The sequence below is a fragment of the Columba livia genome, chromosome 3, assembly GCF_036013475.1.
Source record: "Columba livia isolate bColLiv1 breed racing homer chromosome 3, bColLiv1.pat.W.v2, whole genome shotgun sequence".
Lineage (NCBI taxonomy): Eukaryota > Metazoa > Chordata > Aves > Columbiformes > Columbidae > Columba > Columba livia.
Window position 1 is genome coordinate 54,981,500 of NC_088604.1, and position 27,708 is coordinate 55,009,207.

The 27,708-nt window shown below is 37.8% G+C and overlaps 1 protein-coding gene across 2 annotated transcripts in view; it reads left to right on the forward strand.

Annotated features, from left to right (window-relative positions):
* NKAIN2 (sodium/potassium transporting ATPase interacting 2) overlaps window positions 1-27,708 on the forward strand; it is a 547,535-nt gene that overhangs the window by 268,866 nt on the left and 250,961 nt on the right. For both annotated transcript variants that reach the window (XR_010471338.1, XM_065056828.1), the window contains exon 3: window positions 22,220-22,300. Coding sequence is in view for 1 of the 2 variants with exons in the window: in XM_065056828.1 (XP_064912900.1) it covers window positions 22,220-22,300 (81 nt within the window). In the remaining variant the exon portion in view is untranslated. The remainder of the gene's footprint in view (window positions 1-22,219; window positions 22,301-27,708) is intronic.

The following is a 27,708-nucleotide window of genomic DNA, read 5'->3' on the forward strand; positions in this document are numbered from 1 at the left end:
CAAAACCCAAAGTTCATTCTTTAGTAGGATTACACTTAATGTTGCGTTTTCTTTAGCCAGGTATCTCATGCTTAGCAAGTACTTAAATTCCATTGACTCCAATGAACTTTACTTAAAATTAATCATATGTGTTTATATGTATTTTCAAATTAGGATTAAATTAAACATACTAGATTAAAGCATTAGATGTCAGAGAAATGTAGAATATTTCTGCCCATCCAATAGATATTGGCTGATGATGACCCCAGACTTCCTTCATTTATTGCTGTTAACTGAAGTGAAGTCTATTGATCCTGCCACAGAGATAAGTGGTTAGGAAATCTTTGGTTTGTCATGCTGAAATCTTCATAGGTTTGGACCTGGATTTTGAATCCACAGTGAAGTTCTCAAGTACGCTAGGTAAATGTTTAATATTTCTCCACTTTACTTATCACATAGCAAATGTACTGTCAAATGTTAAAGGGGAAAGACAAATGGACATGCAGGCAGAGAGAGTGTAAACATTAGTAAACAGGTTCTGTAGCATCTCCAGTATAGGTCGTTAAGAAATGAGAATTTTCCAGGGAAGTGGTGCTAGCATCATTTCTCTAATATTTAGCCCTTGAAACCTATGAACTGTGAGTCGGGTTTAGTAATTAACACATTTGGGTGGTAAAGGGGAAAATACTGAGGGATAAGAAATTAAACAGAACAAGTGACTGCTTGTGTGGGTGGTGAGAAACAGCAATGTTTCTGCTATGAAGGTAGAAACAGTCGTCATAGATACAGGGAGAGCTGGTTCCAGAGCCAGTTACAACGTCCGCAGAAAGTCAGCCAACATATGACAATATTGCTAAAAGTGAAAGGAAAAAGACAAATATGGGGGGAAAAGCCCAGCATGGTGGAGTTCATAGTCTGCAGTTATCCAGTTTTACTTTCGAGGGTAAATATACCAGGCTTATTGCATCTCGGATTCCCAAGAACTCATGAAGTCTTGATTTTGCTTAGAGCTCTGTCCTCTAGGAACAGATCAGACACCATGAATCTTGGATCCCAAGCTAACACTAGAGCAACAAGTGTTGTAGTTGAAATAACTGCAAACATGTTAAAGCTCTTCAAAAATTCAGATCAACCTTTGCTGGCTCTAGAAAATTTCTGCAGTTTCTGCCAGGAAGTATGAAGAAGTGATGCTGAGGTGGTTACTTCTTTATTATTATTATTATTATTATTATTATTATTATTATTATTATTATTATTATTATTAATAATAATAATAATAATAATAATAATAATAATAATAATAATAATAATAATAATAATAATAAATTTGTGGAATCTTTTGGAAAATAGGGCAATATTTTTTCCGACTCTTTTGCTTGCAAATGGGTCAATAAAGCCATCAAGTCTTCTCAGACACTTGGTCACAAAGCAACAGGAGTTTAAAGATAAGATTATAGATTTTCTGTAAGGAAATCGCAAGAAGAATACAATCAGATATTTTTATATTTAAAAAAAAAAAAAGGGAGGAAAAAAAAATAAGTAGTTACTATGCCAGGGAAAACACTGATGACTACTTACCTGATCATTCTTAGGATAGCAACACAAGGCAGGAAATCTCATACTACTGGGAAATCTCTAAATACGCCAGAAGCAACTGACAAGTGTAAAGCTATTCTTAGAGTACAGCAAAGCTACAAACAAGCTAAAAAAATATTTCAACAATATGCCTGACAACAGAATAAAAAAATTAAAAGCGTGACTTCAGTTGTAAAGTCAACCTTGGACAGAAATTGTGTTAGGCTGATATTCGAATTTTACTGCCTGCTTAGGTGGTGTTTGGCTTACTTGCTGATTATATTTGCTCAGTTTTCATTGCATTATTCAAAATGAATTTGATCTAAACCAAAACTATCTTTATAAATAACATGGAGTAGGAAATTTGTAGTGATATCTATAATTCTTTTTTAATCACAATAACAGAAAAGGAGGATAAAATAGTAATGAAGTAGCACTTATACTGATGATCTAACAGGAGTCATGTAAATGTCATTAGATATATTTTCCCCTTCTGGGTCCCAAATATTTCCGTTAAGAGCAAAAATGAACCCTTATTTGAAAATTTTAGCTAAAATCCCTGTTTGTTATTATTAGAGACAACTCTGGTTTTCTCCTTTAATTCTTACAGTGCTGTATGCATGTTTACAATTTATTAACAGTTTGAAGTTTGTTCTTCTGGCTAGAAAATGCTGATCACAGCTTAAAATGTCATCATAGGAGGGCTCTTAGAGTAAAACAGCATCCCTTTTTCTCCAGAGGCATCTAAATTGGTTGTGCAGCTCTGCCACTTGTGGATAATATGTAACAGGAAGGAATAAAACTGTACATTTTTACACTGGAACAAAATCTCCAACACATTATTTTGTGTTATTTATTATTTTTCTATCTGCAACCCATTTTTTTCTTTGTTTAACCTTAGACTTTTAAGCCCTGATTTCTGATTTTCAGAATTGCAGGGACTACTGCAGAAGACTCTTGTCCATCCATAAATTGCCTTCCTTAGCATTTATCCTGCAATAAGAAAGATCTTATGCAGTTGGGGGGTAGTTAACCTTAAACAAGTACATTTTGAAACTTAGACAACCAATCTTTTACATATGTCTTTCACAACTGATCTTCAGTTCAAGAATCAGAAAGAAGTGTTATTCATATCACATAATAGGTTCCTGTTAGGTATCTATTACTGAAAAGGTTAGAGCAGGTCTACTCTGCATTGTTTGGAAAAGTTTTACCTCTCCCTGAACAACTGTCCTCTTGATAAACTACCATTTAGAAGTACAATGGATGTCATAGCTATTTCCAAATCAAGACTGATTTTCATGGAACTGTTCTTAAATAAATATTTGTCTGTGGAGGCACCAAGACACTTGTAAGATATCTTTAGAAAATACAGATGTGTCGATAATAGTCTTGGTATATTCCAGTTGTAGAACTAAAGAAACCCAAGCCTTCTTTTCTGCTTCCTAATTCCTAAGAATTAATATAAAGTGAGAAAATGAGCCATAATGCTGACTCTTACAGCATTCTGTTAATTACATCTCTGTATCCTAGACATGCTATACTTTATGTATCCAGTTTAGGGTCCATTTCTTACTTGCTTTCTAACATGTAGAGAGCGAAAGAAGCAAACTGATCCTACAAAAGGCTTTGAATTTGCTGGACAATACATTGTATCTTCTCGTTAACTTCCTGATATTTTTTTATGGCTATGTTAAATCCACAAGGTTTGGAATAAGTTGGGTATCAAAAGGCGCACCGGAAGGAGCTGCAGGTTTGTCACACTGAAGAGATATTCTCATGCAATCTGTCACAGCAGTGATTTAAACTTGCTAGCTACAGATCATTTGGAGGAAGAATTCTGAACAGTGCAATCCATGCCATAGTAAAGAATTTAGAGGACTAGCGTGTTAAGACAGAGATTCAAGGCATTCCTGTAGTTAATCAGAGTTTCCCTTATTTTTCTTTCATCAATAAAAATGTTGTGCTGTAGGATCTTTAAGACTTAACTTCTGCAGGTTTATATATAGTAGTCTTTCAGTTTCCACAACAAAATAAGGTATTAAGACAGAAATCCCTGCTGAATCAGAACAATTGTACAGACCAGCTTCTGGCTTCTTTCCAGTGAGAGTTAAGGGATCACGTCTGCAATCTGCACTTAAGACCTTCTATAAGACTTGCCATTTATTAGTTTGAATGTTCTGCAAGAATATCCCATGAGATAACTGAAAAAAGACCCACTTTGTTGCTTCCTAATGCACCTTTGGCAGGCAAAAGCATCAGCACACTTAGAAGAACAGCTCTGGGGTAAATAGGGAATGTGAGTTTAGATATCCCAGCTGCACAGCGGCTTTTCATGATGTTTCATCTGCTTTCTCTGCAGCATTTTGTTCCAAAATTAGTGCCATGGGAATGCCATCATCATAATAGGTTCTCACTTAAACTGAGAGGAGACAAGTTTGCCACAGAATTAGCTCAGGCAAAAGACACTGCAGATGTTGGAGCTGGTGCTCTGTCCTTTTCTCCCCATACATTCACCCCCAGGCAAATATGGCCTCAGGCTGAGTGAGTCAAGCAAGTGTTCAGTAATGGGAAAGTACAGAGATTTTGAAGGATTCCCTAGTTCCTAGGTCTGCCTTTTGCTACTCAGCCCCATTAACACAAAAAACATTTGCATAAGCCCTGAAATCAATCCATGTTGATACTGCTAAGCCAAGATGTTCCAATTCCTTTGGACCACTTCTGTCTGGTGGGGGAAAGCTGTTTTTCTAATTGTATAGCTAGGTCTATATGATGAGTCTATGGGTGTTCTAGATTTCCACCTTTTCATTGTAATGCCAAACTGCTTTGCAGTTACTTCCATTGCTTTTATATGGAATCGTGGTTCTCCAGATTCTTTTATCTTTCTTGACATTTCATTAGTGTTCTGGAACAGAATCCAACTGACATGGAAGTTTTCTTAATCCTCCAGCTCTAATTTCTTGCTGACCACTATTGACCTCATAATGATACTCTGTCATTTTTCTTTTTTTTTTTTTTTTTCCTCTTGGGGTTTTATCTTTATGGCTTTTGTTCTCAAGTGCTTATGTAGGGCACAGATTTTGTCTACATTTCAGAATTGTCTTTTCTTCTGTCAGTGAAATAACCCTTTTTGTGCCTTAGAGATGCGACCATATTCTCTAATGACGTCTTGCAGCTTATGTATTTGAACACTATCTTATTTACCTAACCTTTCATTCACTCTTTTCTCTTTTGAGACTTTTTCTCTAATTCTATTTGCAGTATTAATATTTCTATCTTCCTTACCCTCCTTGCTTTCAAAATTCTCCTGTTTGTTCCTTATATTACTGCTGTTATGGGATGTCTGTAATGAATGAATGAGGGGAAAAGAATTTCTAACAAGAAGAGATGACCAGCAAAAAGCGCTGAGATTTGAGTAACCCACTGAAATTTCTTGTAGACAAAGGGGCAGCAGAGCTTTCCTATGGGACTTGGTTTCTTTTTAAGTATCATCAAAGAATGGAGGCATATCTGCTGAATATTACTGAAATTCTGGCAGTGTATTTACTCAACGTCTGAAGTTCTGAAGCAGGATGGGGAAAAAGAAATTATCAGATTTATTTAATAATTTAAATAATGACAGTCAGGTTTGGCAATAAGTGTTTACACATAAAGTTGTCTAGCATTTTCCATTATGGGACCTTGATATTTAACCACTTTTATGAGTAAGCTACAGTTAAGTCCTTCAAACTAAATTTTTCCTAAGTGTATTTATCGTTTTACAGTTAAAGCAACTCAGCCTTTCTGATCATCTAGATCAATGGAACTAAAAACAAAAAAGTTACTGGATTTTTTTTTAATAGCCTTTACACTAATATATATATATATATATATATGTGTGTTTTTTTTTTTTTTTTTGCAATGTCAATGTGATATTTAACATGGAAAGAAAGAGGGAAGAGGTACCACAGGGCATTGTTTCAGGCTGTCATTTGTCCCCATTGCAAATTCATCTAGCTTTGTTTGAGTGGGCATTGATTTCAAATTAGGGGATGGCAGCAAACTCTAGACAAGAGAGCCAGCGTGCATCTGTCCATCCCACAGCCGAGCCGCGGTGCTGAAGGAGCAGGCTCTGCTCCAGTTGAACACACAGATGAACCCTGGTGGCTGTGCGGGCCCTCACTCTGCCCGTGCCTCTTCTGGCTTGGGCAACTGGCACTTGTGCGGGATGGAAAACAAAAGAGACCATCCTTTCTTTGCACCAGCCGTGTGGAGGAGAGGAAGGAAAACATCGTTCACTGCAAGGAAAGGGAGGAGGACAGAGCACCGGAGCCTTCAGCCCATATAATTGCAGCTGGTGGGGTGTTGCCTCCTGTGATTTTGTTGACTTGCTTGGCACAGGTCTGTTCTGAAAAGCTCAGGGTGTCTAATGGCTCATGCATTGATCAACATCTCTCTGCATTAGTGTCTTAGGGTTTCTTTTTGTTTTCAGTGTTTCCATTAAACAAGCTAGAAGTATTTATGCCTATTTATTAACAGAAGAATTAGCTGGGAGATAAAAGAGCATTATCCTCCTGCTACCATCAGCTCATGTGGAGTACACTGCTCATCACACTTCATTAACTGTGGCTACCAGGCTGCATAACACCCACTACCCACTGTATAAGCACAATTGTGAAAATACCTACACACACTTTTACATGCACTGGAACAAGGAATGCTGCAAATGCAGCACCCAAGACTGAAAAAGCTCCAGAATTGAAGCTGCCTCTGTGACCTTTATTTAGCCACCTGTGTTTTTGAATTATGCTACAGTCTTTAATTGCGTGATCAAAGTGAACATCTCCTTATTAGTGCACAACACGGGTTTCTCTCACTGCTAATGAATAATGTGGTTGCCTTCAGCATCCCAGACTCGTTTGTGGCAGAAATTTCTCAGCGCTAACATGGGACTAGTAACTATTACCCTGCCCAGCCAGTGTCTTAGGAAGGTAATCCAGGCTTAAGATGTACTCAGAAGCTGCAGTAAATTAGCTAGCCTAAGAAAATACAACAAACAACTGAATGCAGATGATATTCAGTAAATAAAGAACAAGGCTGGACTGAGTGATGAAGATAAAAAGAAATCTTGAACAGCAGTGTTCAGTGAATCTCTTCTACGATTCTATGAAAAAGAATTGGATGTTGATGTAAATGACCGTGGCTAACTTCTCATTCTCACTTTTCTTATTTTTTCAGTATTTTACTTGCATTTCCTTTGGATGCTTGGAAGCATCTTTTAAAAGTATTTTATTTTTTCTTTGCATTAAATACATTCTTGTGCTTGGACAGGAAATTATTTTTGAAACATCCAAGCAATGAGGCCAGCAACATATTCTAATTTAATTCAACCATGAAATATAAGCATGAACTTTAGTTTGCATAGTTACACATTTTTCAGTGGTCACAAAGTTATCCTGTTGATCTTAAAGCAACAGCAATTAATAAATCACAGTATTTTCCTACTGAGTGTTTCAGTACTTATTTCCACATACCAGGAGGAGTATGCACTGGATCTAGCACTCTAAAATGGAATTGAAGAGCAAGAGAAACCTGTTCGATTTTCATTATACCTTACAGAATTTGGAATAATTCAGCCTGGTGTCTTCAAAAACCCATTGCTTTTCCAAGCAAAGTTATCAATCTGTCATGCTGTTGTCTCCTGTCATAAAACTGTCATCGCAGTCTCTCTGATGTGGCAGTGCTGGGGGCACTGGTGAAACTTCTTGGCTTGCTGATACTCAGATTTTGCATAGCAAGCTAGGCTGCTGCAATGGAAATCACACGGCCCTTCTGCTACAATGTGGGAGCTACCATGCCTTTCATTACTAATATCATCAAATACCATCTTGACATCTGGATATATTCCCACCCCATTTGAAATATCAGCTGTTTATTCCCTCACTGTTAACCTTTCTGACCTCCTTATAATTTGTTGAGCTATCATCCTTTCAACAATCTGCTATATTCTTTTTTTTTTTTTTTTCTGAAAAGTGCTGGGAAAGGGTTTGCGTAACACTGACTGTTTATCAAAATAATGGGTATACTTTTCCGTCTGAGCTGTGCAAAGGGTCATAATGCCAAGAAAGATCTGTAAGAATTAAAGAACTAGAGGAAAAGCTGGGGAGGAACCTCTGGAAATCATCTCACTCAACAACCCCCTCAAAGCAAAGAAAAGTCTTATGTTTCAGGCAGCTTTGGACCCTACAGTCATGCCATTGGGTTTCCATTTGCTCTGTCTCGTAATATTATTACATCAGAAATTATGCTGTAATTGATTGTGTTAATGATACATGACAAATTTGTATACATCTTGTCAGTTTAATTCCCTCATCATGTAATTTTCAAGAATTTATTTTTAAAGACTTGTTTAATTTAAAACTTAAATAATCTCCTTAAATTCTAATTTGCTGAGTTAGGACTGCTACAAAAAATATGTAGTGTAGCCTTAGCTTAAAATAACCTCTGCGTTGAACAATGGTCGTTGTCTGGTGGTGCATCCATTTTAATTTAATTTTCAACAGTATCCATATATTTTCATGACAGATTTAACAGAACTCTAGGACACTATTCACCAGAGGGTTTTTATTCCTAAATATTTTCTAACAAGTCCCCAGCCTTTGAGTCTTTCATTAATCACCAATTTGTTGAAGAAAATAATCTTCCGAAATTGTAAATGTTTCTTGCTGCAACTATTTTAGCTAGCTGCTTTCAACACATAATCAGTATTTTCTACTTTTTTTTTTTTTGCTTGTTTCATCACAAGCAATAAGTAATGTTACCATGAACCATTTTCTGTTAAAATCCTCTTGAGAATGTAAAAATGACAGACTTTTTTTATGCCTAAAGAAATGATGTGATGACTTTACTAGGAACTGTTCTGTGATTAAAGGTTCACATTCCAAATAGCTGCAACTTCTTCCTTTACCTTTATATGCAGTTCTAATTCTATTCTATTGTAGTCATTAGTTCTGATGCAGTAATGGTCTCCATGGAAGTTTGTGACTCTGACTCACGCACTGAAGGGAAAAATATTTTAAAGATCATATGATTCTTAATTAAAAGAATGACTAAACTACTGATACAAAGTGAAGAAAAAAGTTTGTTTAATTTCTGTGGGAATGGTGTGTCAGCTCTGTAGAACAAACTAGGGCTATTTAGAACATCTCAGCTGTATGTTGCCATATATTAATCTGTCTGAATTCCTCCCGGTGTCATCCATTTACAAAGCTTTCCTTGTTTCAAAACGTGTAAAATAAGGTGTGGTTGTATTTTTTCATGGGGTTTTTGTCCTTTGAATTAGTGACATATAGTGCACTATGCTTACACTATACTCCCAATCTGCCATACTCTCTGAATTTTATCTCATAATGGCTTTGTTCATCAGTGTCTTATCTGTAGATACATCTTGCTTTTCCTTTGACTATCAGTGCCATATCTTCCTTTGTTAAAGAGATATTTAAATGGTTCTGACAAAACCAATCTTCAATGAGTGCAAGAAAAAAAAAAGCACAAAGACGTAGCATATTGGTATCTCTGCAGTAGCATTTCTTTCTACAAAAGAAATGGCACTTTCAGGGCTATACAGGCTAGCCATGTAAATCCTTTATTTGGCACCTCTGTGCACTGAAACTGTCCAACTAGCTGATAAGCGGGCACTATGCCACTGAAGCAGATGGGCAGAGCTGCAGAGAGCCAAAAGACAATGTATGTGCATCAAGTGTGGATGTTGGTGGCAGGCTTCCCAGTCAGTGATGTCTTAACGATTAAATGTCCCGAGTTTTTTGCATCTGCAGTTACAGAGATGCCAGCCTTACTTCTGGGTGGTGTTTGAAAATCTCTTCTATTTTATTTTTGATTTATAAAGAACTTGTTTGAGAATGCTTGATCTGGAAGGAACCTGAGACAAGAAGGTGAACAGTATAGGAAATAGTAGCAATAACCTTTCCCAGTACAAAACAGGCACATGTGCTCACCCAAAAATGAGATGCAAATTTGAGTTCCAGAGGAAGGAGAGTGAAAACATTACTTAGGGTATTTGAGATATGCAGTGGAAAGATGCAACAGGTACTTTCAGAGAAAGAAAATAAAATGCAATCCGATAAATGCAATTACTGTAGTTTTACCAAAAAGAAGGATTTAGAAGTTGCATCATGAAAGAGACTCAAAGACACAAATAATACATGTTAGTCTGTTCTTTGATTGTATCACGTTTAGAGAAATAGCATTTGGCCAGCCTGTGTATATTAAGAGGACTGGACCACAGAATTAGCTGATTACATCAGCAGTTTATTCTCAGAACTGGAAGAACTTATTGCACACAATCCTGTATCAAAAACAGCGTGGTCAGCAGGACAAGGGAAGTGATCCTTCCCCTGTACTCTGCATTGGTGAGGCCACACCTGGAGTATTGTGTTCAGTTCTGGGCCCCTCAGTTCAGGAAAGACATTGAAGTGCTGGAGCGGGTCCAGAGAAGAGCAACACGACTGGTGAAGGGACTTGAACATAAGACCTATGAGGAGAGGCTGAGGGAGCTGGGCTTGTTTAGTCTGGAGAAGAGGAGGCTTAGAGGTGACCTCATCACTCTCTTTAACTACCTGAAGGGAAGTTATAGCCAGGTGGGGATTGGTCTCTTCTCCCAGGCAGTTAGCAATAGGACGAGGGGGCATGGGCTTAAACTCTACCAGGGGAAATTTAGGCTGGATATTAGAAAGAAATTCTTTACAGAGAGAGTGATCAGGCATTGGAATGGCCTGCCCAGGGAGGTAGTGGACTCGCCGTCCCTGGAGGTTTTTAAACTGAGATTGGACATGGCACTTAGTGCCATGATCTAGTAAACGGACTAGAGTTGGACCAAGGGTTGGACTCGATGATCTCTGAGGTCTCTTCCAACCCAGTCGATTCTGTGATTCTGTGATTCTGTGATCTTTTTAGCTAATGATTTTTGATGCAAGTTGAAAGTGAAGGAAAAGATAGTTTCCCTAAGATACTCTAGGAGAATGTTTATCTTTGTTTCCTGAATAATACAGAGCCAAACATGCACACAGACACAGGTATAAATCTTCTTGAGGAAGGCTGTAATTCATACAATGAACAAAGTGTAATGTGTTCTAGTGATTTGAGTGAAGTCAGATGTTGATTGATCAATAAAAGAGGAAGATATTTTTATAATTTTACTTCTTTACAATATATGTAGTCTGGTTTTACTGTGAAATGGTTGTTTTTAGACACACATAGTCGTAAATTTCTCTGAAGAGATTATAAAATGAAGTCCATTATGCATTTTAATGTTTTTAGAAAGAGTGAGGTTTGAGTATCTACTTTTATTTTATTTTTATAGCTGCAGATTTCTTTTTTATCTCATTGAAACATTCAGGATTGAAAAAGTCTGAAAAAAGCCATGTTGTATTAAAACACACTGATATTGCCAAGTCAGGCATTGTTGTCAATCAGATGTATCAGAAGAGAATAAGGGAAGGAGAAGTGTGTGCTTTGTCCTACTCTCTCCCCTCCCTGTGGCTCATTAGCATCACTTGGTGAGTCAGTCACACTCATTTGGGCACAGTGACAGTCTCACAGACATGCACCCCCTACACAAGGAAGTTGCATCTAACCCTGGGATCACCATACAGTTTCATGGTGTTAGTTTTTGTGCCTCTGGAGTTTGGGTCGATCCAGTCCAGCTGTCTTAGCTTCCTAAACAAAATTCATTCTGGCTCCATGGTATGATTTGCACTAAACAGCAGTGCTAGTTGAGGTCCCTTTAAAGACAAACACTCTGCAGATCCTATTTATGTTTTTCATCTCCAAAGAATGGGAAGTGACCTTCGCAGTTGACTGGTACTTTCAGAACAGCCACCAGCTTCCCAAAACACAGATGCCAGCCAGTGACTTTGAAATTCTGTGTGCTCTGTTCCTCATCCCTGAAAGACAAACTCTCCTAGTGCCTTAGCCACCTCCCAGGTTTTTTTTCAAAATTTTGGAGTGGTTTTAGGAATTTTTGAAAACTTGTGCTTTAGAAAATAGTTCAGAGAAAGGGGAGAAAGCATTTGGTGATCCTCATTTATTTTTAGTTTCAGTTAAATCTCATTTGGAATATAAACAGCCAGAACCAAACTCAAATCCCTCAATGAACTCAATGGCCAGACTCCTCATGGCTTTGAAGGTCAAAGTGTCAAGTCAAAATAAAGGGAAGGAAGAAAACAATACCTGGGAAGTTGAATAGAAACCTCTCAAATTATCAAAAAAGATCTTATTGTAAATGGCTCAGTTTTAGCAAGAATTTTGACGTAGTCACTAAGGGAGATGGATTGCCTTTATAAATAGTTGCAGTTGGCACTCAAATACTGAGACATCAATAAAAGAACCTAGATAAATGTCAGTAGAGTTCTGTTCCTAGCAACAGTATCTGTTGATTTTATTTTTTACATTCTGTTAAAAATGAACACTGAAAGAATTCTGAGTTTCCTGATTTGTGTTTTTAATAGGGAATTTAAATGGGTACAGCCGCCAAAAACTCCATTAAAAGAAACTGTTCAATGACTGAATTATAATCAAGATTTTTCTTTATTAGTGTTTCTGAAAAGTCCAGAGGCACCAAGGAAACAGTCAATACAAGTGTAGCTACACCAGTTTGCTGGAGAAGCATGTGAAGAAGCATGAAAGCATAGAGAAGCAGTGATTCCCCACAGAGGGGTTGGGCAGTCAGTGGACCTTGTTGGACCACTCTCAAGAACCGGTACCATCAATGAAGCCTCTCAGGAAGGTGATGGTCCCATTCACATGTTCTGCAGAAAAAAAATTACACAATCTATTCTTGAGCATTTTTCCAAATATTTCTTAACAACTAAGACAGACTTGGACATACAAAACCTTTCTTCCATCTGCCATTTTTGTGCTAAATGTGTGCATTTTTTTTTGCAGTAGGTTCATTGCGTAGTAAAAGTCACCCTCAGGTGAAGCCCTGTATAAAGCAGTAACAGTTTATAGTAGCCAATGATCTTGTCCATGTTCTTTTTGCATTAGTAATTCATTAGTAATACGCTCTGTGGTGCTACAAGTTACAGTGAAATTGTACAGAAACTATTCTTGAAGTTTTCCCCTAAGATTTAATAATGAAAAATATCCATGAATGACAGCTTGAATTTTTGCAAATGCAGTTTCTACACTGATCATTATGTACTAACTTTGAGGAAATCCAGAGTTAAAAATACTTAGTGTCTTCAGAATGGTCTAGAAGGCAGGGTTTGGAAAATATATGTTCAAGTATTTCTAGCTCTTGCATCGAAGAACAAAATTACCTCCAAAATTGCATAATTTTGATTTCTATCTTTCTTCTTTTCTGTGCCAACAATAATATGAATTTAACAGCTGATAAGAACTGCTCAAAAAATAATGCCATTTCAAAGCCTTGAGTTCACTGTTTTAGACAGTGCACAGCATTGATTTCTAGTGCTAATAGCTCTTGAGGTATATCCTGGTAGAATCATGTTATAATTGAAGCAGAAGGGTAGATGCTATTGCCTGACCAGATCAAGTTATGTCTTGAAAAATAAAGATATTACTAGAATTCCTATATAAAGAAAGCATTCTGAACTCTGTTTAACTGAGAATTATCTGTATATCATTTTCCTGTTACTTATGTTTAATTAGTCACTTCTATTTTGAGAGACTTTATGATCTCTTGCACAAACTGGAAAAAAAAAAACAAACAGGAAAGTAACATATTAATAAAAAGAAAAATATCATTTCATCTGTGCATATATGTGTGTATATGTATGTGTCTGCAGCTGGGTACATATGTATCGTGTTGCAGAAGTTGCTGTTATGTTTGAAGTTGCTTCCTGCTGGTAAATGTTTCACAACAAAGATGCGATCAAAAGAAATAGATGAATTGAATGAAAAGTGAAGCCAAACCAATTAAATCTCTACTGCTAAGTCAAAATAACAAAATAAATATGTCCTGTTGAAATTTCTGCCTTACCACTTTTGTTAAAGAATTAATGAGCTTTAACATATGAATGAAGAAGAAACCTACGAAAGAAAGAAAAAAAAGCATTTGAGATGACAAAAACAAATTTTCAAATTTCTCCACTCCTAATTTGTAAGAATTGCAGAAATATTATCTTTTTAAAGTAAACTCTTTTTAAAGTAACTTGTTAGTTATCTAAAGTAAAGTAACTAGTTAGTTCTTGCATTTGAGGATCTGGAATATTTGTAACACCCTGGTGTAACATAGTAGATTGACTGAATAATGTTAAAATGCAAGTTATGTATTTCTGTGTGGTAACTTTTACATTTTGGCCATTCATCCTTATAACATCATTTAAAGAAATCATTATTTATTAAGAAGAGAGTAAGTACACCGAGAAAATGTGTCATTTGGCAGTTGGACACTGAAACAGAATCCGAAAAACTAACAAAGGTGATGCAGTACCCTAGAGCAACTGCCACTTTAGCACTTCTCACAATCTTTTCCACTAAAACCTGAAGAGCTGTAAATCCAAGAAACAGAAAATGAACAAATGAATGATTCAAGCTTAAGCATTAATGGACTATCAGTGTGTGTAGCATACAAGAGACAATAGTTCCCAGAAGATGTCTCTTCAGCAGTCGTTTGGGGATATTTTACACTGGTGATGTTTAAATTGCTTTGTTATTTTTTGTTTATGTGGAAAAAAGGGAGTGCATACCTGCATAGTGCCATGTTACTAGCTCATTTCTGATGTCACTGGTACAAGATTTTTAATGGCCTCTGTGACACTGGGAATTTTGCCTTGGAGGAGTTTAGCTTTCCAAACAGCAAGGGTGGAGTGAGCTGTGTCAGACACTGAGAAATGAACTGAGTCTTGGAAGTGCCTTTTCCCCTCAATTGACTGTAAGGGGAATCTAGGCCCTGCTCAGAGGAGGACGTCTGCATTGCGGACAGCTAAATGTAGGCAGATGGATATGACTCCAGCAGTAATGTGCTCTGTAGAAATCCAGCTTCTCTCATGCAGAAGTAGTCGAAGCTATGTCTCCTGAAAATAAGTAAATCTCTGCTGTGTGTTCTGGGTCCAGCATTATTTTGGCACATGATAAAATGGAAACAAAACAGAAGCCAAAAGGAAAATGTAGCCCTGTAAGTCCCACCCAAACTATAACTCCCCGGCTATGAGTAGACTGAGGGGCAACTGCACATCGTAGCGATGTGCTGGGCTCTGGTCTATCACCTCATCTATTTGTGACCTGACCAGAATGTGCCTCAGCTTTCTTCTTGACTTTTATGCTTATGGATCCTTCCCACACAAATCAAGGGGAAAATACAGTGAATACACTTCCATATAAAATCAGGTCTTATAAATAAGCCCAAGGAAACTGAAAGTTTATACATATCTACTGGGTGTATAGAAGCCTCTGGGAAGAAATTTTAAGCAGCACTTGCTCTAGATCTGCAAGCAGTCATTGCTCAGGAGCAAAACCACAATCCAACAGTAATTTTCTGTTTGGTAGTGACCAGTCCTGATGCACTTGACAGTTCAGCAGCTTTCAGTCAGTTTTGGCAGAGGATGCTAATTATCGAAGTGTAACAAAGAGGAACTAAAATATCAGGTAGAATTTTTACCTGAGCGAGCAAAGGGAAGGAGAAAATATAAATACCTTTGTGACTGATGAAAGGCTGAAGAGCCAAGGACTCACAGTGCCAAAGGGTTAAAAAAATCCTGATAAACACAAGCAGACAAATTAGACTGTCATTGCAATCTGAGACAGAAAAGTCCAACAAATCAAAAATGGATTTTATAAAATCAATTCATATTCACTTAGAAACTCACAAAGATGGACAGTGCTCTGACACTGTGGCCATGATTGACTAAAAAGTAAAAAAGAAGAAAAAAAAAACAGCAAAAAAGGGTCTAAGTCCTAATGATGTGAGGAACGCAGCCAAGCAAAACCAGTGCAAGCTGCATTCTGTGACAACCAACAAACAATGAAAAAAATCTGGAGGATTATGTCATTCCACAAGATCTTCCCAAGAAAGTGAATGAACATTTATTGAAGTTGAACTGGTTGTACAAAGCCCTCTGCTGCCAGGAACATTATTATTTGTTGTAAAGTCTACTGGTTTTGGCCCTTAGCTCTCTCCCATTGAGGCCTGTAGGTAGCTGCTGTGCAGGGAAAACTTTCATGTGGATCATTAAAAGCAGAGCACGGTTGCTCTTTGTATTAGGCTGCTGAGAGAAGCAGTTCTGCTTAAAACAGCTGGTACTCATGTATTCAATAACTCAATCTCTCCTGAGCATGAATTTGGCTCCTGACTTCTCTTTGGAATCAGGCTGTGGTTTCTGATCCTGCTCTGTGCTGGAGGCTTTCTACTGAGGTATGGCTCCTCATGGCTTCTATACCTGGACTCTCCACCATGCTGTGCTGCCCACACCCTCGTCAGCTCTCAGGGGAAAGCCACAGGCAATGAGAACGGAAAGGAAACAGCAAAATGCACAGAGCAGATTAAATAAGAGAATGGTGCCAAGTGAACACATGAAATCACCCTGTAGCCTACTGTCATGGCTATTTCAAATGGACGTCTCCCAGGGGAGTCGAGGTGAGGTCTTTTACTAGTTCCAGGAAGGTGGAAACAAGAGGCAGAATTTTCACATTTTGGTTTGAACAGGCAACCACAGAGGTTATGACAACTAAACCATGTACTTTGCTATTCAGGAATAGCTGCCTCCACCAAATCGTCGTTTCTATTTGAGAGGGGCTTTTTGAAGGTAAGCAGAGCTGTAGGCACCTGAAAGATTAGTTGAATGTTATCATTAAGTTTAATAGTATGGTGGTGCCAAGTATTCAGAATTCCAGTTGGTGTCAAATTTAATGAGGAAAAGGTAAGTTTGCAAATTGTGTTTCTAAGTGGTGTATCTTCATAGACAGGGGAAATCAGGGGGCAATAACTTCAGAAGCAAAGATAATTATAAGAGTGGACAGTTGTTACTGTGTTACTGGAAAGAGCTACTCCTTTCCAGACATGGTGGACTCAATGTAATCTTCAAACAATTCAAGGACTGTTTCGCAGATATCATAAAGAATCACATTTTTAACAACTTTGACAGATGTAGTCACTACTTTTTCTGAATGGTGCATGGAAGAGTCTTGGGGTATATTTTCAGATTTGGAAGAAGCTGAAACTATAATCGTGTACATTTCTAAAAGAAGATAAGTAGCAAATCACTAATCACAATAACAGTTCAATTGCTTTCAATTGCACAAGGTAATATCCTGTAGGTCTGGAGCCCTTGTATCCCTCAGTCAAATGTAATTGTAATTGATTCACATAGCCAAAAATAATTTGGGAGCAAGAGAAATACCATGTAAAGTTCTGTGAAAAAAATGGCCCACTATACTCAAAAGGTGACGTATTTCTCCTTCAGGCAAAGTGACAAGAATATTAGATATGAGTTCTGGTGACTAGGTTTATATCACAGGCAGTAATGTGCTACCTGGACTTTCGGTTCTTGTGCCCTGCTGGTGATTTTCCTGTTGGGCTGTGGAGTTAAGTCTAGTCATTTGATTTCTTTGACCTTCAGTTTCCCTATTAGTAAAATGGAGATAATGCAACTTGGCCAACTTTGAGAGAAGTGTGAAGAGGGATGAATGGATTCTTAGAACTCTTTCAAGTATTTTAATATTTCAGTTTCCCATTCCCCAAGAAAAAAGACATCCTATATTAATTTGCATTGATTCAAAGCAAATTTTCAAACCTGTAACTACACAGTACCAATAAATCATAAAGTACATAATTCTTCTCATAATTCTTTGCAGAGGGTTAAAAATTCATGTTTACTTGTCTATTTTACCATATAATAGCTGTATTTATATAATTTATTTAAACAAGAAAAAAAAGTTTTACTGATTGGCAACAGCTTTGCAAAATAGTAAGCGTAATTTTCAGGTTTTGACTTCCACTTTTACCTCTTTCCAGTGTAGATTTCCATAAAAATAATAAGCTGTCTTGTCATTGCTATGCCTTCTGTCAGCATCTCCTGCTTGGTCAAGTGTGTTTGCATCAAGGTTCTTGTCTTGTTGACATGTGACTGCTGTAGCATTGTGGTGGCTTCTGTCAGATAATGCAGCTGTCTTGAACATATGAGAAAAAATACAGCTATAGCCCTTCGAAGAACTCTCATAAATTGTGTTTCTAATTAGATATATATTATAGAGAGTACCAGAGGGATTTGGTCATTGTCACAGACCTCCAGAGCTGAATTTTGCAACAATTTGTTGGAGCACATAGACAAAAAGAGGCATTTATTACTGCATGTGATCCAGAGATAAGAGATGTGCTATATCTGAAGCATCTGAAATAAGAAGCAGTGGGAAGCACAAGCATCCTTGTATTTCAAGACAATTATACGCAGTGTTTATCCACAGAATCCAGGCAGCAAACAATAAAACATTTCAAAAGGAAGCCATTTAAAACATGCTTTAAAAATATATTTTTAAACCTTATCTGTAGTCAAATAACAGCAGATGCTTGTTGAAAGAATGTATCTAAAAACCAGATAAATTTGTCATTTTTTTGGTGATAGACTGGAGAGCCGAAAAGAGAAATTACACTTATTCAGGTACGCATAAGGCTCTCTGCTGGGATAAGCAGCTCCAAAGGGCCTTGAAATGTTCTGCTGGATGTGTCGTGCACAGGGAGCATTTCGTCAGCTGTTGCCTATGTGCAACGTGACAAGCTGTGCCGTGAACAGTTGATCCAATGAAACGTAGTCAGCAAGGCTGACTTTGACCTTTTCAAGCAATTGCTGGGGGAAATCCCATGGGCAAGACTGCTTGAAGGAAAAGGGGCCCAAAATAGCTGGATTGCATTCAGAGATTGCTTCTTCCACGCTCAGGATCAGAGCATCCCCACATGAAGAAAGTCAAGGAAGGGAGCCAGGAGGCCTGCGTGGTTGAATAGGGATCTGTTGGTTATGCTCAAGCAGAAAAGGAGAGTTTACAGGTCATGGAAGCAGGGGCTGGCCACTTGGGAAGAATATAAGGCTGCTGTTAGAGGATGTAGGAAGGCAGCTAGGATAGCCAAGGCCTCCTTAGAATTACAGCTGGCGAGAGGGGTCAAGGACAGCAAAAAGAACTTTTTCAAATATATAGCAGATAAAACTAATACCAGAGGCAATGTAGGCCCACTGATGAATGGGGTGGGTGCCCTGGTGGCAGAAGATACAGAGAAGGCAGAATTACTGAATGCCTTCTTTGTCTCTGTCTACTCTGCCGGAGGCTGTCCTGGGGAGCCCTGTACCCCTGAGACCCCGGATGAAGCCAGGTCAATGGAGGAGTTTGCTTTAGTCGATGAGGACTGGGTTAGGGAGCAATTAAATAGTCTGGACATCCATAAATCCATGGGTCCAGATGGGATGCATCTGCGGGTGCTGAGGGAGCTGGCTGAAGTCATTGCTGGACCGCTCTCCATCATCTTTGCCAAGTCTTGGGAAATGGGGGAGGTGCCCGAGGATTGGAGGAAAGCAAATGTCACTCCAGTCTTCAAAAAGGGCAAGAAGGAGGACCCGGGTAATTACAGACCGGTCAGCCTCACCTCTGTCCCTGGGAAAGTAATGGAACAGCTTATCCTTGGTGCCATCTCAAGGCATATCAAGGATAAGAGGGTTATTAGGGGCAGTCAGCATGGCTTTACCAAGGGTAAGTCATGCTTGACCAACCTCATAGCCTTTTATGAGAATGTAACAAGGTGGATGGATGATGGCAGAGCGGTGGATGTGGTCTGCCTTGACTTCAGTAAAGCCTTTGACACAGTCTCCCACAGCATTCTCACAGCTAAGTTGAGGAGGTGTGGTCTAGACAATAGAGTAGTGAGGTGGGTTGCAAACTGGATTAAGGAGAGAAGCCAGAGAGTGGTAGTCAATGGTGCGGAGTCTAGTTGGAGGCCAGTATCTAGTGGAGTGCCTCAGGGGTCAGTACTGGGGCCAATATTATTCAATATATTCATTAACGATTTAGACGAGGGAATAGAGTGTACTATCAGCAAGTTTGCTGATGACACTAAGCTGGGAGGAGTGGCTGACAGGCCAGAAGGCTGTGCTGCCATCCAGCAGGACCTGGAGAGGCTGGAGAGTTGGGCGGGGAATAACCTAATGAAATTTAACAAGGTAAAGTGTAGAGTCCTGCATCTGGGCAGGAACAACCCCAGGTTCCAGTATAGGTTGGGAAATTACATATTAGAGAGCAGTGTAGGGGAAAGGGACCTGGGGGTCCTGGTGGACAACAGGATGACCATGAGCCAGCACTGTGCCCTTGTGGCCAGGAAGGCCAATGGCATCCTGGGGTGTATTAGAAGGGGGGTGGCTAGTAGATCGAGAGAGGTCCTCCTTCCCCTCTACTCCGCCCTGGTGAGACCACATCTGGAATATTGTGTCCAGTTCTGGGCCCCTCAGTTCAAGAAGGACAGGGAACTGCTGGAGAGGGTCCAGCGTAGGGCAACGAAGATGGTTAAGGGAGTGGAGCACCTCCCTTATGAAGAAAGGCTGAGGGAGCTGGGGCTCTTTAGTTTGGAGAAGAGGAGACTAAGGGGGGACCTTATTAATGTTTATAAATATATAAAGGGTGAGTGCCATGAGGATGGAGCCAGGCTCTTCTCGGTGGCAAACAATGATAGGACAAGGGGTAATGGGATCAAGCTGGAACACAAGAGGTTCCGCTTAAATTTGAGAAGAAACTTCTTCTCAGTAAGGGTGACAGAACACTGGAACAGGCTACCCAGGGAGGTTGTGGAGTCTCCTTCTCTGGAGACATTCAAAACCCGCCTGGACATGTTCCTGTGCGACCTCACCTAGGCGTTCCTGCTCCAGCAGGGGGATTGGACTAGATGATCTTTTGAGGTCCCTTCCAATCCCAAACATACTGTGATACTGGGATACTGTGATACCTAAAATTACTTCTGTGTAAAAAAAATTTAAACCTTTAAAACTGTGTGAGCTTCCATTAGATTTGTACATCGTCTACTTAGGCTGGTTGGCAATTAATCTACGATTGATTATCTACGAAAAAAAGAAATCGAACAGGGCTAAGTTTTACTCGTGTTGGATATATTCTCACTTTAGATCTCCTGAGAAAGGCCAGAATTGTTTTACTTTTGCAGTATCTAGAAGATTAAGTAGAATATGGCATGTAAAATGATAGACAATCTGATGCAAAACAGTACTTCCAAGAGAAATGCAAGAAGACTCCTACGTAGGTTGTTACTGAATTTAGAGAATGAGATTGTCCTTGATTACAAACAGTTGTTTTTCATATATTTTTTGTAAGGGATGGATAGTGTAGAGTCTAAAGTATTGTCTGCTTTTTTAGAAAGTGATATAATGCAAACGTGTGCAGAGAACAGTGTTTCCTAATTTGAAAAGTAGTTTTAAAAAAATTAATCAGTACAGTATGGAGAAAAGATGACAAAACAGGGTAAGTCTGTAAATACTTGAGATAAATAAGTGGGTGATATAAAAAAAAGGAAATAACCCTCAGGTATAACAGGTAGTGAATAGCATCGTGTGTCTGTCATGTTTCACACGTATGCAGTGCCATGGGTCAGTGGAATGAAATTAGGAAACACTCAGAACTGAGTTGTGAACAGCTAGAAGATAGCTACAACAATCATTAGAAAAGCAGTTGTAGATCCTAAGGTTTATTAGATGACGGAATAATTTGTCAAGGGAAATTCTCAAGCACAAACATTAGGTAGGAGTAGCAACAGCATGTCAAACTTTATTATATGAGATCCTCCAGCATTACGGCAGGGAAATGTGGTTTCCAGTCCTAGCAGATAAGCTTTTGTGAATAGAAAAAAGAAACAAAATAGTGGACAGAAGGAGGGAAAACACGTACTCCATTACTTACATGAGATATGTGAATAGAAATTTGTCAGCCACCAATGAAATGATAATGCTTAAGCATGAGTACTGTAAACCAAAACAAGGCAAAACCAAAACAAAACAGAAGCCCAAAGGAACTGGAAATTTAAAATACAGTCTGTCCCTGAGGGTGCTGAGTAGTTATGAACCATGCTTTGGAATGTCACAAAATATATTGATGGAGGCAGTTGTCATGACCCAAACCCTCCATATTTTGTAGAAATACTTAAAAATAATTTATATAGAGATGTGTATTTTCTTGAGGTTATATATGTATGTTTGGTTCCTTGAGACTAAATCTGAAGTTTTGCAGAATCCAGTGCCTGCTTCAATTAGCCTTTGTTATTTAGTAAGTTGTATTTGAATAGCCATTAGCGTTAACAGCTCTGCACTTCTCATATATAATCGATATTGCGTGCCGCTCTTGATATTGCAGTGTTCCCCATTTGAACAATAATGAGACATCCAGATTAGTCTCAAATTCAAATGTCAGATCTGTCAACTGTTTTCTCAAATGCAGATTTTCTGGTGTGACTGAGGACTTACTAGTTTACTCTAGGGTGTGTCTGTGAAAGGGAAGAATTTATTCTTGATTCTCTTTAATATGTCACATTTTTATTCATACATGTCATATTTATAGTCTGCTTTTGTCTTGGATTGAACTAATGGTCTAAGTTTAGAACTAATGAACTAAGTTTACCTCAGTTGGTAGTGAAATTTTTAATGCGCTATTTCTCTCTTCCTCCCTGCAGTATGCTGTTTGGCTGGTCCTTTGGGTTACATGGAACGTGTTTGTTATCTGCTTCTATTTGGAGGCTGGGGACCTTTCAAAGGTAATTACTATTGGACACATTAGGCCGTCAGCACTGTGTTAACATGCCCTAGTCAAAAGGCTGTGTTGTGTTTTACTCATCCTGTTAGTGTTATAAGAATGATGGTAGTATGATGGAAATTTGGAGTATTCTGGGTATGTTAGAAACATTTAATCTGGGCAGTAATAATCATATACATTCTGATGCCCACAACAATAATGATATATATGTTTTAAAAGAAAACTACCTTGTTTTGCCCCCTCAGTAATTCTGCAATGGAAAGTTCACCTCTATGAGAGATATTAATTAGTGATTTCATGAATACAAAAGATTACCATCCTAAGAGTAAACAATTAGTTTTTGTACCTTTTAGCTTGCTGTTACTTATCTGGATTCCTTTCAAGGGTCTTATAACAAAGCATAGTAATTGTAAGACAAGATCTCTTTCATTAAATTAAAATGTAAACTGAGGTGCCAGAATAGATTGCAGTTTGGCTGTAGCCGTGTTTTTCAGCCTTATGCTTCTGGTAGGAGTGTCATGATCGAACACTTACACACAGTCAAAATCCATAGGAAAAATATGTTTTCCTAAGAAAGACATATTTATAGGGTTTTATTGACACATAACACATAAACTGACAGTTGGTAATGGGCTCAAACCAAGATCCCAAACAAAAACTCATACTTTTTAAGGCATTCACAAAAGGCTGGCAATTTGTGGGATAAAAGATTAGCAGTGATATCAAATTATTTTGTAAAAGTAAAAAGCTTCAACTGAGTCTAAACATTGTTGTCCATGCTGAGTTATGCTCACAGTGCTGTGAACCGACCGTCAAGGAGAATCCCACATGTGAAAGAGATCAGACTCTCTTCTTGACTCAGGTATTTAATTGCTGTTCCTGATTAAAGGGAGTTTAGTCCAACTGTAAATTACAGATGTATTTCTCTGATCTTTTGTGAGTTACTGATACGTTATGATGCAGAAAGTTAAACACAATTACAGGAGGAATAAATGAAGCAAATATACTTGCTTACTTTTATTATCTCTCAAATCACCCCCAAAGTATAAAAAATACTAGCGACTGGGATATTTCATCCCAATATATTCTGTTTCTTCAAAAGACGCTGACTTCAAAAGGATCAGAATTTCATTTCCTGAAGGTGTAAACTCATTTTCTGCAGGTAAAATGTTACACTTTCTGGTTTTTATACCTTCAGACAGGCCCAATCTCATTAAAAGATTGGCAAAAACATAGTAAATAAAAGAACTTACATATATTATTTTTATTTGGTTAAAATACTTTCTGTATTGGTAAGTGTAAACATATACAATAACCCAGCATCTGTTGTACAATTATAGTCAAACCAATCCTTCATCTTTCCACCTGCTTGTTTCAGTCACGTTCATTCCTAAACTTCTAAGTGTTGGGATGCTTGTTGTGTCAGGGGAAGAAAAAGGGCGTGGGAAGAGCGAAAGGAGAAACAGCTGTTAGAGCACTGTGTTTTAAATGGGTGTAAAACCAGCTTAAGAACACTTGTAAGTGCTAGCTGGAATAAAGATGGGCCAGAAACAGTATATAAACTTGGAACTGATTTTTCCTGAAGTCTATGGCTGACTCATTTAGAGTGTTTCCCAACCAACCATATGGTTGAGGCTTATATTTGGATGCAGTTAAAATTTTTATTTGGTCTCTAGAGGTACTATTTGTTCCAGTGAAATGATCTGCCTTGAAATACCCAGTAGAGTATATTCTTTCCACTTCATCTGGTTTTCAGACCAACAGCATTGGGAAAGAGAGGAAGAATGGAGAATGCTCCTAGAAAATTAATTTAAGAAATAGATACAGATAGACTCATTATCTACAAAAGGTCTAATTCATACGTGGGACATCACTCTCCTCTCCCTTTCAACTGTGCATGGTACATCAAAATTTCCCCATGTGACCAAATCTTCTGCAAGACCTAGGGCCTAGAAATATATGTCTAATGGAAAGACACCCAGCTGTTTGGGTGGATAAAACATATCCTCCAGTTCTAGATTATTGAGAGGCTCCAACTGTTTTACAGATGTAGGTTTCTTACAAAGTGGATCATTTTAAGTTTTATGTCGCTCAGTTAAATTCATAACTCTTGAACTGAATCTTCTCTATTATTTATGTTTTCATCTGTGAATAACTGCAACTTCAAATCTGTAGTGGTACTCCTGTGTATCTTTTTTGTGTTTGGAATGGCATGTAGAACCTTGAAAAAAGCTCCAAGTCTGAACTGGTTCTAAATAGAGAATAAAAAATAACCTTTAGGTAAGTACCAGAGGGATGCCTCTGAGGTTGTAAACTGTGAGAGAGGATCCTGCACGGCATGGTTTTAGGAATTGCCTAATAATAGTTCAGCTGGGTATAGTTTATTTTCATATGTATAATTTACAGCTTCCGACCAAATAAAATAAAAGAAAGGCCTTTTTTAAAAGGTTTAGAGAACAGCTTTTTATTCTGTGTGTATGTACATGAATTTTTCCATCATCACCTGCTGATAAAATTAAGAGGAGGTGTTTCAATTTTTAATATACCTTATTACAAAAGGCTTGCTAATTTCATGCTTTTTTATTTTAGTTGTGAGGGCGAAGGTCATGACATTTTTACAGTTTCTCCTTATTACACTGCAAAGACTCAGAAATTTTTAGAACAATGAAGTAATCATCTCTGAAGAGACTGAGGATGCTCAAGGATTATTAGTGAACAGCCATGCAAATCTGTTTGCATTATACACCATTACAATCATATATATCTTGTGGAAAACGGTTTCACACTAAGTATTTTCTCTCCTTGAGACATGGTTGTCTTTGCTGAAACTCTTTCACAGCAAACTGGAATATTTATGGCTTTGTAACAGAGAAGAAGGGCAATCACTCATTCTTAACCTTCGTTGTTATGTGGATCTGTGAATGAATGCCTAGAAAACCCACTTCTCAGACTTACTTTTCAATATTACTCTTCAGTAACATTTAATTAGTCTGTGTGTTGTTCTGCTTACTGGTGAGTGCCATACTCAGAACAAGTAGGACTTTAAGGTTTCAGGAGTGGTAATATTTATTTTGGCCTATGGCTAAGGAAATGTAAGCATAACCTCTTGTCTTGAATTAGACAGATCTCAAGTACACTAGTGGAACAAAAAGGGAAACATAATAGAGAAAATTTAATATTTCATTTTTTTTTTTAAATATATCAAGAAGGGACACAAGGAACTAGATTCAGATGTCTCAGAACAAACAAACAACAAAAAAAGCCCCCCAAACCTGACAAAAAGTTAACAGTCAGTTTAGCACTTTTTACTTTCTTCTTCAGAGAGAACTCCCACTTACTTCTGTGAGATTCAGCTGGAACCTCTGAATAAGGACCCTCAGTAGCAAGAGTGTTGCAAATGCTAATGTAATGAAGAAACAGCACTCTCGCTTCAAGGCATTTAAAAACTTCCCCTAGTGATGTCTAAGGATCCCACAAACAGAACAGAAACAGAATAAGAATTATTGAACTCCCATTTTTACTTTAAAATTGAGTAGACATCCTGCAAAAAATGCATGGCTAAGGTTGCATTGGTCCCATCTCTAGTATGGGGGTGTTGAGATGCTGCTGCTGTCAGTTACTGGGAATCAAGGTGGAGGCTGGACTTGGGGTGCTGGATGAAGGGGACAAGCTGGGGTTCAGAGTCCAAAGCAGCCCTTGCTGCACATGGCCACAGCCTTGTGCCATTACTTTGAGTTCTCTTTGCATGCAACTCTACTTGTTTGACCATATGTTAATACAAGAGTTCTCCTCTCATTGCTGTCTAGCTGAGCTCTGCTATCACTTTGCTGTAGTCCCTATAGCACTATGTGAATTTGACTAAAAATGCTTTTTTTTAAAACTCATTTTAACTGTCAAAATTAACTTAATTTCTATTTCTATGGCGTTCTCAACATGGCTTACTTATAGCTAACAACATATGAAGGTTATATCTGACATATTAAATTATAAGGTTATAATTGTATGTCTTTTGACACAAAAGTTAGGTGTTTGAAAGTCAAACACTCCAGTATCAAGAAATGCCAGAATTTAAGTTGCTTATATAAGAATAATTTAGATCTCTCTGTGCATTTGTTTTTATATAACTTTGAACTATGCAGTCACAACTGTATTTTTTTCTTTTTTTACAATCCTTTCCTTAATCTCTGTACAGTGTGGCCTATTTTAGTGATGAATCAAGTTTGGGAATTGAGAGAGGCTGCCATACTCGATCTTACTCCCAGTATTGCTGCAGACAGAAAAATATAATAAAGGAGTAAGAGAAAAAATAGTGTGCTTTTCTTAGCATGTGTGGCCATTACATGTTTTGTTTTTTCATAATTGGCCATTATGTAATTAATTTCCATGCTTCATACAAGTTACTTCAGCTCCACTCTGAAAACATGTAGAATTTCACAGAATAATACTGTGAAAGCTTATGTACAGCACCTAGGAACCCTAAGCACAGTGTCTATAGCATGTGTGTAGCCCACCATGTGTAGCTAAAGTCAGTTCCTCATGATTTTAAGCGCTCATTTTACAGATCTGAGTTGAAAGCTACAGTTCTTAAAAAGTTGCTATTTGCATTCAAATGAGGTTGATTCCTTTCCTATATTGTCCTAAGCTGCAACAGAGTGAACAAGAAAGAGTAAGAATGATTAAAAAAATGTATTTATTTAAAATTGAAGTGAACTATGATACAAAGAACTGAATGTATTGTAGCTATTAAAATGTAAACAAAAGAAAAATACGTAATCAGGTAATTTTCTGCCAGAAGTTTTAAGGGAAAACAAATGTTTCTGAACATATTTTCTCCTACCAACCCCAAATTTCTGCAAATATAAGATAACTTAGACCCATAAAATCACAGGCTGCATCATGTTGGAAGAGACCTCTCAAGGTCACTTAACCTAGTCTACTGCTCAGAGTAGCACCAATTTCAAAGTTAGATCAAGTTGTTCAGAGTTTTAGCCAGTTGAGTTTTAAAACTTTACAAGGATGGAAATTTCACCATCTCTCTAGTTCTTAACCATTGTGAAAAATTTTTTGCTGATATGCAGTTGAAATTTCCGTTGCTGAAATCTATGACATTGCCTCTTGTCCTTTCACTGTGTACCTCTGAGAAGATTCATGCTCCATCTTTTCCAACACTTCCTCCTTTACTCTTTTGATTGAAGTTTAGTACTTTCTTTTTGTCCTTTCTCTAAAGATTTTTTTTATCCTTTCTGTAAAGTAAAAGAAAAAGGAAGTTGAGATTTCTTTTTTTGTCCTTTCTGCAGTTGAATTCCTATTTCAGACCATAAACAACTTGTTGTACCTCACAAGAAAAAAGCTAATTATCATGTAATAAATAATCAGCTCACTTTTCACAATTTTACATGCTCTTCTGTG